At 28.7% G+C, this 18,258-nt stretch overlaps 1 protein-coding gene across 3 annotated transcripts; it reads left to right on the forward strand.

Annotated features, from left to right (window-relative positions):
* The first annotated feature begins 981 nt into the window (after positions 1-981).
* Positions 982-6,418, forward strand: LOC109796165 (uncharacterized). Of its 3 annotated transcripts, none has more exons than XM_029270865.2 (3): positions 982-1,176; positions 1,243-1,394; positions 3,657-6,418. In XM_029270865.2, exon 3 carries the CDS (start codon positions 3,784-3,786, stop codon positions 5,869-5,871), a length of 2,088 nt encoding a protein of 695 aa, XP_029126698.2. In that variant the 5' UTR covers positions 982-1,176; positions 1,243-1,394; positions 3,657-3,783; the 3' UTR covers positions 5,872-6,418. The 3 variants fall into 3 exon arrangements, with proteins under 3 accessions (XP_029126698.2, XP_029126696.2, XP_020211414.2); XM_029270863.2 differs by having other exon boundaries at positions 1,282-1,394; XM_020355825.3 differs by having other exon boundaries at positions 1,341-1,394.
* The last annotated feature ends 11,840 nt before the right edge of the window (positions 6,419-18,258 follow it).

The raw sequence follows: 18,258 nt of genomic DNA on the forward strand, positions 1-18,258 counted from the left end.
TAACTATCTACTAAACACACTACATCTTGTTGATTCATATAATAATTTATGTACAATATTATATTTTTCCATTAGATTATTTATTACATATCACATCTCATAACTTATTGTACATTTTGTTAATTATACAAATAATATTTCTCCTTTTTATGTAATTATATATATTATAGATGACAAGTACCATTTAGTATAGATAAATTGACTAGAATTAGACAAGACTACTATAAATAACAAAATTCACCCTTCAAATATTATACTCAAGACTTGAATACAATATTGTCAATTGGGTTAGAACAATCTCACACTAGTTGATTACATATTTGATAAAAAGAATTTATTTATAAAAATTATAATGATGAAATAATTCACACTAAAGATCTTATATATATTATTCCAACTCTCACTACTATTAATTTGTTTACATATTCATTACTTAGTCATTCATTATTATTAAATGATAATATAAAAATCTTTACACTATTTAGTATAGAGATGACAAGTACCATTTAATATAAATAAATTGACTAAAATTAGACAAGACTACTATAAATAACAAAACTATTATAAAAATTATAATGATGACATAATTTAAACAAAAGATCTTATACATATTATTCCAATTCTTAGTATTTGTTTACAATTGTTTACATATTCATTACTTAGCCATTAATTATTAAATAATAATATAAAAATATTTAAACCATTAATATATTTTAATTACATTCTAAATAGGTTGGATTTTTGAACAACTTTTTTGACCAAACTGGTAAATCCAATTTAGTGTTTCATGCATAGCAGCTATTCACACCCACCACAAAAATAAAAAAAACCAAATAATCATAAAAAGAAGAAGAAATTAAAATCCTCAAGGCATAAGATGCAAACCCAACTCCGAAGATGACGAGTTAAAAGTTAACCCTGGTTAAGTTATTTGGGTCCCACTCCATTATAAAAAAGGGTATATGGATCAAGAATTAAAAGAGAAGAAAAAAAGAAGGAAAAAAAAAGGTATTAACCAGCTCAACACAGAGAGGGTTCCCATTTTTCAGTAGTAAATTGGGGGAAATTAGATTCTTCACAGTTGTTGAGGGCTTTGACAGATGGGTCATTGTACATGGTGACGGTCTTCTCAGATTCAAATTCCTCAACGTCAGTCACACAGCTCTCTCCAATCAGGTAATTTCACTCACTCTTCCTCACTCCTTCACTGCATCAACACATCGCTTATTTCCCTTTTCTTAGATTCGCGCTTCTACCTAGGGTTTCAACCTCAATTTGTAGATTTTCAGTTTCCTGAATTTGACCGTTGTCACTTATTTTCAAACGCGCTGCTCCTGTAGATCCGTGGCGGGATTCTGACAACTTGGAATTCGGTGGCTGAGAAAGAAAAAGAGGTTCGACTCCGAACATTTCGCTCTGCTTTTTCTCCCAACATTTTTGCTTGTTCGTTAGGTTTCGTTGCGAAGTATCGTGCCGGCTGGTGTTGCGTGAATTTCGCGTATTTGGGGATTTTGGGATGCTGTCGATGATTCGAATTTTGTTGTTTATTTTGATTATTACTATTATTATTGTTATTATTCGGAGTTGATGCTTTTGATTTGTGATTGCTTCACGCTGGGTACTGAAAGCTATGAAATGCGGTATTAGTACTGTATTTGTTTCCAAAGGGGAAAAATTGGGCAGAGAAAAAGCAATTATTATGATTTTGCAAATGAATGATTATTTATCGGAAGACATTGATCTTGTTCTTGTGGTTATATGATTGGAAAGAGTGCTGGTAGTTGCATTTTTGGTTGGGTAAACATGTTTTATATGATTGTTATGGTGGTTTGCAGTTTGTTTTCGTGTAGATCTGTCTCACCGTCCTCCTTGATAACTGGAAAATATTTAGACTATTATAGTTTAATACATGCTTAGAAGTGTGTTAAATTCGGCCTAACTTTCAGTGTCAGTGAACAACTTAGCATGGAGAAGAGTGAAGTTTTGAAAATTTATTTTGATTACACAGATGTATCTGTATAAGTATTTGAGTAGGATATTCTATACGTGGATTGTCTTAGTGTTATATAACAACAAAATTCTTATCCCACTAGGTAAAGTTGGGGTACATGAATCACATGATGTCATTGGGCTTGGTTTAAGAACAAATTCTTAATATATTATTCACCATGATATCTCTCTCTTAACAATCTCCTTCAACGTCATTCTTTTACATGATTAAAAATCATGCAATTTACTCTCATTTCCAGTGACTTCTGAATGTGTCCAAACTCCTTAATTGAGTTTGTGTCATATCTTCCTCAGTCGGTGTCACACCAATGTCTTTCTATACACAGATCCATCTTAACATTCTCATTTTTGTTATTGTCACATTTTCTCTTGTAATCTCTATAAAGTGTAACAATCACTTCCAGAGTATAGCCATACATATAGCAGAATGATAAAATTTCCTTTTGAACTTGGTAAGTATTTTCCAACCACAAATAGCCCCATGATACCTTTCTTCCTTTTATCCATCCAACTTATATCATGTTATAAATTATACTGTGTTGAAAAATATAAATTAACAGAGAAGGGAGATTGAAAGCACTGCTAAACATTGTGCCACGTTTCCTGCCTCTCTTTTCACTGTTCTGATAAAAAAAAAAGAACTATAGTAAATGGAACGTGCTTATAAATATTTTGGCCTTCGGAAAGGAATCTTTTAGGTCATAGGAAACTTAACCATTGGCCTTACCCTAGAAGTTAAATTGAAAGTGGCTACATAGCTTGCCTAGTGCCTACTGAGATGATATGTGCAATATTTATTATTAGAGAATATTGAGTTGCTCACACCTTATTGTGCTGCTCTCAAGGGGGGCTTACTGAAAGGCAACATGTCATCAACAAATAAACAAGTAAACATTCATTTATGCCAATGCATTACCTTTACTGCTTTTCAAAAAGGGCTCTTGATGATTTAATCAGGCTTTGTAACTATATAAGTCTGCTATGTAAGTTCTATACATTGATATAATGGCTAAATGTTGCGAATGAGAAAAGGGAAATTATCCAGTCTCTTTCTACATAAGTTCCAGCCAAAATTATAGTTAAGGATCTGGGATTGACTGAGAGAAAACAAATGCTGAGATTGACATTGTTACACCCACATATCGTGCTTCCATCAATCACACTGTAATATTGATATGTATAGTCACTAGGCCTGGTTGGAGAACATGTCCGTACCTGTAAACTGTAGGATTTAAGGTTACATTCAAGGGAACGTCTTATCATTTCTCCTCTTTATTCTTCATTTGAATTTATGGTGACTTGCTATATAATCTTTCAATTTTTTCCCTAGACAACAATTACACTTATATCTGGTTTCTGTTTGACACACACATAACATATATTGTTCCATACATGCTGTAATAGAGGTTTCCTATGATAGTGCAATGCAAGTGACCCCACATTTAATTATTGAAAATGAAACTTCTTTAGAAAGTGCTCAAACAATGTCACAAACTACAGCTTTTGCCAACAATTGTTTTGAATATCTACTTTTGAATTGTGATGCATACTTTGAAAAGTTGGTTTTGCTTATAAATGTTGCTCCACACACATAAATCTTAAAAACTTTAGTGAGTGTGTCTCAATTTCTTTCTTCATTGATTCAGGTACAAGGTTTAGGGGTTTCCTCAAGCAAAGGAGGCCTGATATAAAATCCAGTAGTTGTGGTTAAATTCTCTGCCTTTTAACTAGCTGAGGAAGTAAGAAGTAACTTACCAATAAGACTACTGGAAAATGATGGAGTGCAACAAAGATGAGGCACTTAGGGCCAAGGAAATAGCTGAGAGGAAATTTTCAGAAAGGGAATATGTTGGTGCAAAGAAGTTTGCTCTCAAGGCTCAAAATCTGTATCCTGATTTGGAGGATATTTCCCAGCTTTTGACAACAATTGATATTTATATATCTGCTGAGAATAAAGTAAGTGGAGAAATGGATTGGTATGGTATACTTGGAGTGAGCCCCTTTGCTGATGAGGAGACTGTCAGAAAGCAATACAGGAAGCTGGCTCTCACCCTTCACCCTGACAAAAACAAGTCTTTAGGTGCAGAGGGTGCATTTAAGCTGGTTTCAGAGGCATGGAGTTTGTTATCAGATAAGACCAAGAGACTAGAATATAACCAAAAGAGGAGTTTGAAAGGATTCCAACATAATACTCCCAACCATGTTGGAGCTCAATCAGATGTACCCAGTTCAAACGGTTTTTATAATGTAAAGAAAAATGTAACTTCAAATGTGGGGACTGGTAATGGTCGGGCACGGGCACCTTCAACTCCAGTTCCTCCACATAAAAAGGCTGAAACCTTTTGGACTATCTGTAAACGGTGCAAGACACATTATGAATATCTCAGGGTTTATTTGAATCACACCCTTTTATGTCCAAACTGTAATGAAGCTTTTGTTGCTGTAGAGAGGGGTCCACCACCCAATGTTTTTAAGCCACCAAATTGGTCTTCTCATCAACGACATCAGACTTCCCAACACCATGCTGGAAGTAATAATACAAACTTTCAGTGGGGTTCTCACTCCAGAATGGCTGGTTTTGGTAGCACTGATGGATCAACATCTGTTGCAGCTCAAGCTGCAAGTGTTGTGCAGCAGGCAAGTGAGAAAGTAAAGAGAGAGGGTTCTTTTCACAAAGCTGAAAAACCCATGAAAAAAAGGAGGACAGATGATGTTCGGATTAATGGCTATCAAGGATACATGGCAAATCATATGGCTACGGGACATGGAGCAGCTGGTTTTGGCAGCTTTTCTGAGACAGGAAAGGCTAACTTGGAAACTGAAAGGAATCATGGTTTTTCAGGTTTTCCTGGCAAGCATTACAGCACAAGAGAATTGTCCATGTTGGAATTACGAAACATGTTGATGGATAAGTCACGCCTTGAAATTCGTAAGAAACTTCAAGAATGGAAATCCATAGCTGAAGCAAAGATTAACAAGGACAAAGAGAATAAAAGACAGAAAAGCACATTTAATGGCAAAGCAACTGATTCAGAGAAGCTGAGGGAGCCCACAGTTAATGGTAACAGGCATCCGGACATTGATTCTTTCCCTGTCAGATCTGATGATACAGTTGAAAAGAACCAAACTTATGTTACAATCAATGTTCCAGACCCTGATTTTCACAATTTTGACTTGGATAGAGATGAAAATTCCTTTGCAGAGGACCAGGTATGGGCTGCTTATGATGATGATGATGGAATGCCTCGATATTATGCTAAAGTTCACAAGGTGATCTCCATAAAGCCATTTAAAATGCGAATTAGTTGGCTTAACTCTCGAAGCAACAGTGAATTGGGCCCAATTGATTGGGTTGGTTCTGGTTTTTATAAAACTTGTGGGGATTTCAGAACTGGCAAGCATGAAATATCTGAATCGTTAAATTCATTCTCTCACAAGGTTAGGTGGACAAGAGGCACGAGAGGCGTGGTTCGTATCTTTCCAGGAAAGGGGGAAGTCTGGGCTCTTTATAGAAACTGGTCTCCTGATTGGAATGAACATACCCCTGATGATGTGATACACAAGTATGATATGGTGGAGGTGCTTGAAGATTTCAATGAAGAAGAAGGCATATTAGTTACCTCCCTTGTTAAGGTTGCTGGTTTTAGGACTGTGTTTCAAAGGCACATGGATCATAATCAGGAGAGGAGGATTCCTAAAGAGGAAATGTTTCGATTCTCTCATCAGGTTCCTAATTACTTGCTTACTGGCCAAGAAGCTGATAATGCTCCAGAGGGTTGTCGAGAGTTGGATCCAGCCGCTACTCCTTTAGACCTCCTTCAGATAATAACAGAAGCTAATAAGACATCGGATAATGCTTAGGTAGCCCGAGGAAGACATGATGCCCAGTTTGCCTGAAGAACATGCCTTTGAAATGGGAGAGAGAATGCTTCTAAACCTTGTAGTAGAGCAGAAATGTTAAACGAGGGTAGTAAACAGAAAAAAAAGGATGATAGATAACAGTGCAAAGGATAGAGATGTTGGTGTGACTGATGATGCAAAGGCTTGAGAATCAAAATGAAGATCGATGAAAATACACTCTTTCATTTTGTAAGCCTGACACAGATATTCTATAGTGCCCATTTGGTGTTATAAATGGATCGAAGGGGATCCACAGCTTTCCGGTTTTTGTTGTATAATTTCCAGACATGTTATTCGTAGACTCATGGCAGTTATCATTCATCATTCTGCAAGCAAGATGAATAGACTATAGTTCTGCCATTTCATGTCGTCCATAATGCCTGGTGCTTTGCTTTCCCAGTTTATGGACGTGCATATTCTGTCGTATGTTATGAGTTTTAGTTACATCTGATTCATTTGCTAATTGCAGTGTCTTCCCTAATACAATGATGCCAGTGATTTGTTTAAAGCTGCACTTTTCTTTAATTGTAACTTTGCCGATTAAGATTACAGTCAAATGCCCTTGTTCTTCTCGCACGATCTCCGGGGAACTGTTCTATTTTTAATGGGTAGTGTTCTTTGTATCCGTGTGATGCACGAGCCTTTTTTAGGTTATATGTGGGGTGTTGATTAAATTTATACCCTTCCTAAAAGTTTTTTAAATGATTTTTTTAATTGAATATCTTTGATGTAGGTTAGAGAAGTATTTTTTTAATATTATTTGTATTCACTAGTATTTTTCTCAATAGTTAAAAAATTGTAATTCTTTAATTGAATTGTCAATTTTAACTGATTTTATAGAAAAATATTTTATGTCATAAGTAGAAAAATAAAATTGTATTTAAGCTTCTTTGAATTTAAATATACGATAGAAAAATATTTATCAATTATATATGACTATATCCAGATTAAACTTTTAAAAGTATACACACCTTGTTTTCTATTAGCTCTTTTAGATTATCATAGTTTTAAACATTTTTTCCTAGTAAGTAAATCCATCAAACCTTTCAAGATTTTTATAGAATTTATCAACTCGAGCAAATATAAAATTGATAAAAAAAAAAGATGCTCTATTGATATTGAGTGCAAAAAACCCTTCAAAATATTCAGTAAAAAAAAAAGACCCTCAAAATAATTTAAATACATATATTTTAATTATAAACTTTTCATCTTCTTTTAATAATACTACACTAACTTGCAATAATCATTGTGCCTTGCATTTGTAAGATATAGTAAAATATTTGAGATATAAATTTTTACCTAAAATAAAAATAATTAATGTGGGATTGTTCCAACATCCGAAAATAAGATAAAATGTTTAAATGTTCTTAAACTCATGACTGTAAATTCAAACAATAACACTTAATTATTAGGCCAAAATGATTTTTTTTTGATAAATATATGATAGTGATGATATATATATTGAATCGAAATTAACATTTCACGTATGTTTACTCTAATTGAATAAAGAAGTTATATTATATTATATTATTGATACTATTAATAATATTATTTATAAGTTAATACTAAAATATTATTAGTGTATTAATAAATTATAATATATTTTATTAATATTTTATAATTATAAAGATTTTGACCTATAAAAACTCAGTTTGTGTTTTCGTGTATTTAGTTTAAAATATAAAAAAAATAAAGTTATATAAATAATATTATTAATAGTATCAATATAATATAATATAACTACTAATGTTAAAATGAAACTACATGTCTTTGTGTATTATTTTTTAAAACTAAAAACAAAATTATAGTGATCGATTAATAATTAGAGGGTAAACAGTTTTTGAATAATTATAATTATAAGGATATATTTTTTTTTTAAAAAAATGGAGGAGAGAATAATTTGAGAGGTAGTAATAAAAGTAAAATTGTCAAAAAAAAAAAAATATACCAAATAAAATAATCTCCCTGATTAATAACTAGTGGAATAAAAGATACTTAGTACCTTAGTGATATCTTCATTGAATACACAGATGTTTTCAATTATCGTATATTTTATGGATAAAATTTATACAAGATAACTTTTATGGCCCTTATTGATTATTATCATATATTTTATATAATTTTTGTAAAAAAAATTGTCAACAATAATGTGTATACCAAAATCGTAAATTGCTTTTATCTATAGGTATAATAATTAGTAGGAGAAAAGGTAGTACGTAGTTTTGTTGAATAAAAAAAGGTTTGGCAATTAATTTTGATTGTGTGAACTGTTTACTTGAGAAAAAATATAAGAAGTTTAAATAATGAATTTTATGGTGAAATAAAAAAAAGTGGTTAAAACTTGAAAGGTAATTTATATGGTTAAAATTGTCTAAAAATGTATACATAAAAAAAGATTAGTTACTTAGAGAAGACACCGTGTACCTTCCATAATAAAAGAAAAAAAAACAATTATCTTTTATGGAATGATTAGTTACTTAGAGAAGGTGATGGTAGTTAAAAGGTAATTTATAAAAATAAAAAAGTCTTAATAATGTGTAAACAAAAAAAAGTGTATCAACTTTATATATTGTTATAAATTATAATTTTTATTCATATGTCAAAGAACATATATTTATTACTAGTAAATAAATAAAATTCATACATTTCATTAATATTAATAATATATTTATGAGTAAAATAATAATTTATTAAATATAAATTTGAATATGTTAATATACTTTTATACAAAATATAAATATATAAGATATGATATAAATATATATTAAAAAGAATATCAATTAGAATATATAATATGAATATAAATTCTAGTTGCTAAAATGAGAAAATTAAATGCTCAATACTCATATCATGTATTTTTAATTAACTTTTTATAATATATTTATATTATTAAATTATTAAATATTTTTTAATATACTAATAATATCATTAATATAATTAACATTAGTTTATCTGCAATATTTTTATATATTACATTATCACATCATATCACAAACACTGCATCATTTATCATATTATCCATTTATATATGATAACAAAAATTTTTTGCTAACTTTTAAATTTAAAATTGATGGTGAAACTAAAATCGTAAATACATTTAAAAAAATATTAAACTTGCTGTGTAGATAAAATAGAACAATTATCATCTATTATTATCTTAGGCTCTGTTTAGGTGAATCAACAGAATATCTAGTTCATGGTGGAGAGCTAGCAGAAACATGTGGTTCATCCCTGAAAAATTAATAAATATTGTTAGATTTATGAATATTTAAATGAATGAATTAAATTTATCATTTAATTTTTTAAATTAAATTTATATAATAATATTGAAAATCTTTTTAGATCTTGATATTTTCAACTACACTACAAGAAAAATACTAATTTTCGACATAAATTTTTGACGAAATTTTTTTACAGAAACAAGTAAATTTTCGATGTTTTTTTTTTCCGACGGATTTAAATCTGTCAAAAAAAATAGCATCGAAAAAAAAATCCGTCAAAAATAATTTAATATGTCGGAGAATTTCGTCAAAAATTATAATTTTTTTTTAATTTTAATTTTAATTTTAATAAATTTATTAATGTAACAGCCTTCATATTTGGCCTCTCAAGGATTCTATTTTACGACATTTCATTTTTTAGCGTGTTTTATCCTTAAATCAAACATATAAAATTCAAAAAATGTATTTATTCTTGTTTTATTTTCTAATTATCAACCATTAATAAAATACTAACTTAAAATCTTATCTAATTATATTATAATATTCTCATATCAAATTTAAAACTAGATATTAGTTATACAAAAATATTAAGATCATGTAATAAATTGTTAATAAGATTTTAGTTAAATAATTTAAAATAATTAATATTTCAATTATATTGTTAATTAGCAAATAATTTATTCTAATGTTAATTAATTTTTAAATTTAATTATTAGTAAAATTTAATAATTTTTAATTTAATAATTAATTGGATCAATGAAATTCAACACACACCATGAGTTATTGAGCGGAATAACTTTACCAAGAGTTATTTTGTAAGTTATCTTAAATCAAACATATAAAATTCAAAAAATGTATTTATCCTTGTTTTATTTTCTAATTATCAACCATTAATAAAATACTAACTTAAAATCTTATCTAATTATATCATAATATTTTCATATCAAATTTAAAACCAGTTTTTACATTTTCGACAAATATAAATTTGTCGGAAATATTCCATCAATAATATAGCTTTTCCTACGAAATTTTTTTTCATCGAACATATAAATTTTCCAACAGATTTAATTTTATTTTATAAAAAATCATCTTCGATTAATATAAAATTTTATATATATGATTTAAGAGTAAATAATTTTCAATTTAACGGTTGGATTTACAAAATTCACATTTAATATAAAGTTATTGAGCGGTGTAATACTTAGTAAAATTTATACCGTGCAATTATAACTCCCCTCATATATATATATATATATATATATATATATATATATTAAATGTGACTTTTACTAAATATTACACCGCTCAATAACTTTATATTAAATGTGAATTTTGTAAATCCAACCGTTAGATTGAAAGTTCATATCTCTTAGATTATATATACAAAATTTTATATTAATCCAAGATGATTTGATACTTCATTTTTATAAAACAAAATTGATGTAATATATTCATTTCAAAATACACTAAAATATGAACACTTTGATTACCTTCCAGTTGTTGTTCAATTTTAACAAAATTTGATATACACGTATAAAATGATATGAACTTTCAATTTAACGGTTGGATTTACAAAATTCACATTTAATATAAAGTTATTGAGCGGTGTAATACTTAGTAAAAGTTATACCGTTATAATTATAACCCTCTCTCTCTCTCTCTCTCTATATATATATATATATATATATATTATGTAATTTTAAGCTTATTACTTCTAGAAAATAAAAAAATTGTTTTTTCTTCTAAAATATAAAACTACTATTTATGTTAAATAAACTAATTATTTAATAGAAAACTCATGAAACACACAAATATGAAAATATTCACACTTGAACTTGCTTACTATAATTTTAAAGACAATATACTAACATCTCTAAGTATTTTATATATCTTTAAAAATAAATATTATTTATATAAAATAATTGTTAAGATCGAAGATATTAATTTTAGAAGGTTTAAATATATTTTAGTCCCTATAAGATGGGTGATTTTGATTTTGATCTTTGTAAATTTTTTTCTTTATTTTTCATCATTGTAAGATTTATAAAGATTATTTTGTACTTGTAAAATGAGTAAATTTTGATTTTAATCATTGTAAAATATTTTTCTTTGATTTTCGTCCCTCTAAAATATAAATTCACTAGTTTGATTATTTTAAGGTAGATAAATAATATTTATTTTAAAAAACTATTTTTTTAGAGGTGTTAAATATCAATATGATAATAGTAATTGTTGTAGGTGACACCTAAGATAATTATTTATCTTTTTTTAAAAAAAATAAAAAGTAGTTAAAAATGATTACATAAAAAATAAGAATTAAAAATAAAAATTCCAATTTTAGAAAATGAAAAACAATTTTTTTACAGAAACTAAAATCAAAACTTATTAATTTTATAAGGATTAAAGACATATTTAAGTCATTTTAAAAAGATAAAATTAAAGAAAAATATTTTTAAAAAATAAAAATAAAATTTATTCATTTTATAATATTAAAAATAATATTTATAAGTTAAAAAAAAAGCGATGATTGGATTCTCGAAGAGTTCAAACAAGGTCTTAAATTTTTCGACGGAAACAAAAATCCGTCAGAAATGTCCGACGGATTTATATTTCCGTAAAAAATTTCCAACAGAATCTTGGGGTTTATATTTCTGACGGAAATTTCTAACAGAAATTTTCGTCAGAAATTTTTTGTCAGAAATTTCCAATGAAAATATAAATCCGTCAGAAATTTTCCGTCGTAAAATATAAATTTTCTGACGGATTTATATCCATCGAAAATTTTCCATAAAAAATTTGCATTCTTCTTGTAATGCTAGTTCTTCTTCCCTCTTTGTTCTTGTTCTTCAATTTCTATCCATCGCGCATCGTCTGTCATTGAGGACCATTTGCTCTGATAAACCTAAGTTTTGGTCCACCTATTTTAGCATGACTGATCCTTGTAAACATAGACATCATTCGAGTTGTGATGCTTTCATGTGTTGTTCCCTTTTTTTATTTTGTCGGGTGCATATTGTTCACACGCTACCTTTTGCTTATTGTAACTCCATTATATGGTCACTATCTTGCTTGTTAGACCCTTTTGAAATTGCTTCTAAATGTAGTTTTTCTTTTTGGCCTTGTTTGGATTATGGGTCTAGCCTTATTGTGCTCCCCTAAAGACAAGGGGAGTTCACAATATCGTCCTTGATTTCAAGAGTGAGTTTGGGTTGAGTGGAGGAAGTGACACAACTTTGTGACAAACCTAAGTTTTGGTCCACTATTCTAGCATGAATGATCCCTGTAAACATAGAAATCATCAGAGTTGTGACGCTTTCACGTGTTGCTCTCTTTCTTTATTTTGTCAGGTGCATATATTGTTCACGCACTAGCTTCTACTTATTGTAACTCTATTATGTGATCACAATCTTGCTGGTTGGAGCCTTTTGAGATTGCTTCTGAACATAATTTTTCTTTTTGATCTTGTTTGTATTATGGGTCTAGTCTCATTGTGCTCCCCTAAGGAAAATGGGAGTTTATTGTAACATTGGTAACAATATCATCCTTGATTTCAAAAGTGAGTTTGGGTTGAGTGGAAGAAGCAACACAACTTTGTGACAAACTTAAGTTTTGGTCCACCTATTCTAGCATGACTAATCCCTGTAAACATAGACATTATCATAGTTGTGACGCTTCCACATATTGTTCCCTTTCTCTATTTTATCGAGTGCATATTATTTATATGCTATCCTCTATTTATTATAACTCCATTATGTAGTCACTATTTTATTCGTTGGATCCTTTTGAGATTGTTTCTAAAGATAATTTTTCTTTTTAACCTTGTTTAGATTATAAATCTAACCTCATTGTGCTGTCCTAAGGACAATGGGAGTTCATAGTAACATCGGTAACAAAATCATTGTTGATTTCAAGAGTGAGTTTAGATTAAATGAAAGAAACGACGCAACTTTGTGAGCCTCCCATCGGTGGTGGGGATGGAGAAATCTTTGGACCTAGAGGCCCAAAATCTAGAAGATGCAATCAATGTGAAAGCTGATTTGGTGACGGAAGAGAGAGAAGATGGCAAAGGAATGGAGATAATGAATGCTGTAATCAATTCATGAATGTTCAGACAACCTTGTTATTATATGGGCGGAGGGAAAAATGGTGTTGGAGAGGGAGACTCTAGAAAAAAGAGGAAAGATTCCAGTAGGAAAAAGGTTTTAACATGCAAACTAATGGTAATTTTACATAAATAAATTAAATAATTAAAAAATATATTTAACTAGAATACTACTATTTTCCTTATCCATCCATAAACCACACTAAAACATTATCCACCGTAACAGTTAACTTATTGCTCTTGTCCAAATCCAATACACAAATAGGAACTAGGAAGGCTTTCTGAAAGTCATAAAAAAAGATGAGAGTCATGGCTGCAGTCATAAGATGACAACATGACTTGATTGGTTTAAGGAAGCATCCTATGAAGATTTAAATTCCAAAACCTTAAAGAAACACAGGAAGAAATAGAAGGGATTTTTTTTTTTTTTTTTTTTTTTTTTTTTTTTTGCAAGACCTATAATGTAATTTGGCCATCGTTAGAACTCGTGGATTGCATCAGCATAATCCAGTATATCCATACTTCCCATACAATCAATATTAAAAATAAAAAGCATTACAGAATTGATGAAAGAAAATCTTACGGTGCATCATACAACAGCTAAAACTAAAATAATTAAGATTATACCCAAAAACTACTCAAATATTTTTTTTTAAAAGAAAATTTAAAACCACAATAATAAAAAGATACCCCTAAATCAGTAGTCAAAGAGAAATTCTTTTTTAGGTGTAAAAATTATTGAAGTGAGTTTTACTTTTACCTATGAAGCCTTATTCATAAGCACTATTAGATAATTCTACCTCTATATTAACATGCAGGACTTATTATTGGTAGAATCATGATAAGGTTACAATTCTCAATCCATACAACATCTATATATTATATAAACGAACTATTGTCATTGAACAAGTACAGTACTGTTTTTATGTAATTTTTTTTTTTTTGAGAATTTTTTCTAAAGCATTTCTTTACGAACAATGTCGTTTATTTATTTTTTAAATCACGAAAGTACATTCTCCTTCTTTAACATTGGGTTTGTTAAAGCTGATGGACTTGGCTCTCAACTGATAGCACACTTTCATTTACAACTATGGTTAGGTTCGGATAAAAGTTAGCATTTTAATGCACATTTTTTTTTGTCTTTAAAGTACAAAATAAAAAAAAATGTTGTTTCACGAGTAAAAAGTTTTTCTTACATCAATCCAAACATATATAATAAATGTTGGTTTCTCTTTGTTGGTATAAATTACTAATATATTTTATAAAAGGTAATTTTGTTAAGTAGGATAAATTAATATTTTCTCTCTAAATATTTAACATATTAATATATTCGAGATTCGACCCAGAAATTTCTATTTAAGCGAAAACATTCTCATGTTAATTGATTCATCGGATGAGTAGTAACATGTTTGCTTCTCTTGTCAGTGTATTACCTGAACTCGACGTGTAAGTTACCGTGCATGTTCTGGATTTTCGCTGTGGTGTATACTATTAAAACAAGTTTTCTATTTTCTTTTAATTTATTCTAGGAAACAACAAATTACCTTGGTTCATTTTGTGAAAGAGGATTGTTCCTTTGAAATTATATTTAATGCTGTCTCTTGTTCAAAGACATGTTTGCAAATGCCATCTGCATGAGACAGAGAATCCCACGGGCACTTTCAATGCTGATTTTATTTATTTGATCACTGACTAGGCAAGTAAAAAAAAATGGTGGAGGAAGGTTCATGGAAAATTCATAATGGGTCAAATTCAAGGAATTTGAAGAAAGGTTCATTTCATTTGCATAACAGAGCCAAATCACTTTGCTTGTTTACTAGATCGCTCATTATTTTCGTCAACTGCAAAAGATGGCTCTTTATTTTACTACCTTATTTTATAAACTTTCGGTTTCCTTAATGAGAGGCCTAACCTCGTAGGGGTGTTTGGGTAAATGTCCACTGTTAAATGAAACTATTGACTCAACTCACCGACTCTGCATTCTGCATGATTCTCAGAGGATTTCAAACATGTGGTCCTAATCCTAATGCATTCTGCATTTTCTTTTTCCAAAAAGTTTAGATAAGTTACGATCCGAAAATTCACCAGAATTAAGACACGCTTCAAAATTCCAAGAACGCTTCTTAAACTATTTATAAATTATTCATCGATTTAAATTCTTACATCGTTACGACATGAAACCATTCCTTATCAATTGACACGCATTTGTTACTAAACAACAAGTGAATTCTTCTTATTTGGAAATGCTTAGTTGAGTTCTGAAAATTTATCAAGATCACACGTTTCAAGATTTAAAATCGACAAAATTCTTGTATCAATATTGAAAATCGAATTCACATTCTCAAGATATAAATCCGACGAAATGACCGACATTTGATAGTAACATGTGGATGTTATGATGAATCGACGTTTAAGAAATGTCAGAATAAGCCAAAATTTCCACCGAAACTTTAGGCAATGACCAGAAGAGGTGTCATAAAAAAAAAAAAAAAACAGAAGTTTCACATTGAGTTTCATTCTCTTTTCCTCGTTTTGTCTTTTTACTTTTCCTTTATTTTTCAAAGGTAGGTAGAAGTATAGTTCTCAACTTGACTTAGGAAAATATATATATATTTGATCGTTTGAAAATGAGCTTTACTTTCCTTTGCAATATTCCTTTTGGGTTAACTTGCTGATACTTTAATTATAGATCGATTTTTTTTCTTCCAAATCCTTAACTTTTTTTTATTTTATTTTATTTCTTGGGTTCAACGGCATCATTAGCATTCAATAATGTGTAGTGATTAACCTTTTTGCATTAAGAGTGACCGATAATTTACAATATGACTTTCGTGCTTATAAACTATGACTTGCACGGCACATATTTGACATTTCAATCCCGAAATTACAATTCGATTCCATGTAACTCCTCCAAAAATAATTTTAAATTTCCTATGTTCCTATTAAAAAAAATATATCCACATTAATCGTATCTGATCAATACAAATGATAACAACTTATGTTTTTTAATTCAATTGTTCATGATTTGGATTTTGATCTTTGTTTATATATAAGTTAATAAATATTTTTGAAAATTTCTTTATTGAAAATTACCTTTTATTTTTAGTAGAAAAATTTTAAAAAATATTTTCTAATTTTTATTTAAATATGTTCTACATTGAAAGAGGAATACTCACTTTGTATGTGCGTTTAAACTTCCATAAATTTGAGTATATTTTATTTTAATATTATGATTAAAAAATGTTAATATATCTAATTTTCATTTTTCTTAACTTTAACTACTCTTATGTAGTTATTATAAGCATTCAATATTTAATTATTATTTTTTTGCCAAGAGCCTAGGACAAACCTAAATCGATGGCTCAACTCGAAAATTCTAACATGATGCTTCAATTGGATTAAAGAAAACTATAAAGGAGGAAATTTAGTACAATAGCATAGATATTGTTAATGTTATTTTTTAATAATAACTGAAATTTTAACTTCATATATTTACAATTAATGTAATCTGAATAATATATAAATACGAATATTATTGAAGTATATCTCTAAATTAGATCAGATAAAGTACCAACAACATTAGTATTTTTTTTTATTGCGAATAGTTATGGTATTATACCTATGTTTGTTCAATCCTTAAAATCTTATCACTTATCAACCAAAGCGAATGCCTCATCTTGGATTGCCTGATGACCTGGATTCACTCTAGTGTATGTCACGAGGAAAAGTACATGCCACATTTATGAGGTATTGCAATGCTTTAGCTTATTTCGTGAAATCCACACCTTCTTTTTTCTCTGCACATTAATCATGTTTTGTCACATCATAGTTCTTAAAAAGAATACTAAATAACCTTGATCATTGATTCCAACCAGAACAACTAAACATGCAACGAACCTCGACCTTCCATGACGCAATACGTCTGCATACAGTTACCAACTCATTAAAATTGGTAAACGCCACACATTTGATGCAAAGGTATTTCATAAATCTAAGGCTATTTTATTGTAAAAGAATAAACAAATATGCTAAACTTTATCAAAAAGACCAAGGTCATGTATGAATATAGAATTAAGTGTGTTTTTTATCTTTTTAAATATTTGACTGTCCCAAAATGTAAGGAGTATACGTATTACGTTTCTAAATACAGGGGTATAAATATAAGTTGAGTTGAGAAATCAAGTTACATATTTTGATTATCTTTTATTCTTTACATTCAACTTTTAAATTTTATTTTTTAATAAAATTTTAAAATGTATATATAATTTGTTGACACATTTTCTTACTTTTATCATAATGTGTTTATTATAATTTGAAATAATTTTAAGCAATATTTATTTAATACTTAATCAAATTTAAATTTTAAGTAATACAAAAAATAATATAAATAATATAAATTATAACTAATTTATTCAAATATAAAATTAAGTATATTATGATACATATATTTTTTTTAATCAAATTGAAAGACAATGTATAATATAATAAGTTTTTTTTTCTAAATAAATATAGTATTTGACATAACTTAAATTATTATTTCAATGTTTCGGAGTTTAAATATCTATTTAATTGGTGTCAAAAAATATATTTTGTTAATTCTGGTAATATATCATTTTTCTTTTAATTTTAATCCTTATAAAATTATTATATTATTTTAATTCTTAAAATACACTTGATAATATCATGTTGAGGGATCAAGTCTTAAAGGAGTTAATAGGAGTGAGGTAAGCTTAAAAAAAGAAGGTTCAACCTCTTATTGAGTTTTGAGTTAGTTTTAGCAACTTACTTTCTTTTTTTTGTAAATATTTTTTTATATAAAAATTTTCTTACTTTTGACTTTATATTTTTGGATCAAATAGTATAGAAAATTAATTCCTTGTAATAAATTTTTTTTAAAGTGTAATTAGTATTTTGAGAGGAGGGTAACTAGAAAAGGAGATTTGAGTTTATTGGGCTTAATTGGTCAATGAGAGCATCTCATGGAATCATGGTCCATGAATGACTCATGAGAGCATCTATTGGATG

The sequence above is a fragment of the Cajanus cajan genome, chromosome 6 (assembly GCF_000230855.2).
Source record: "Cajanus cajan strain Asha chromosome 6, NIPB_CcT2T_4, whole genome shotgun sequence".
Classification (NCBI taxonomy): domain Eukaryota; kingdom Viridiplantae; phylum Streptophyta; class Magnoliopsida; order Fabales; family Fabaceae; genus Cajanus; species Cajanus cajan.

Excerpts from the sequence above, each read along its gene's own strand:
- LOC109796165 (XM_029270865.2), top strand. The coding sequence starts at position 3,784 with ATGATGGAGTGCAACAAAGATGAGGCACTTAGGGCCAAGGAAATAGCT.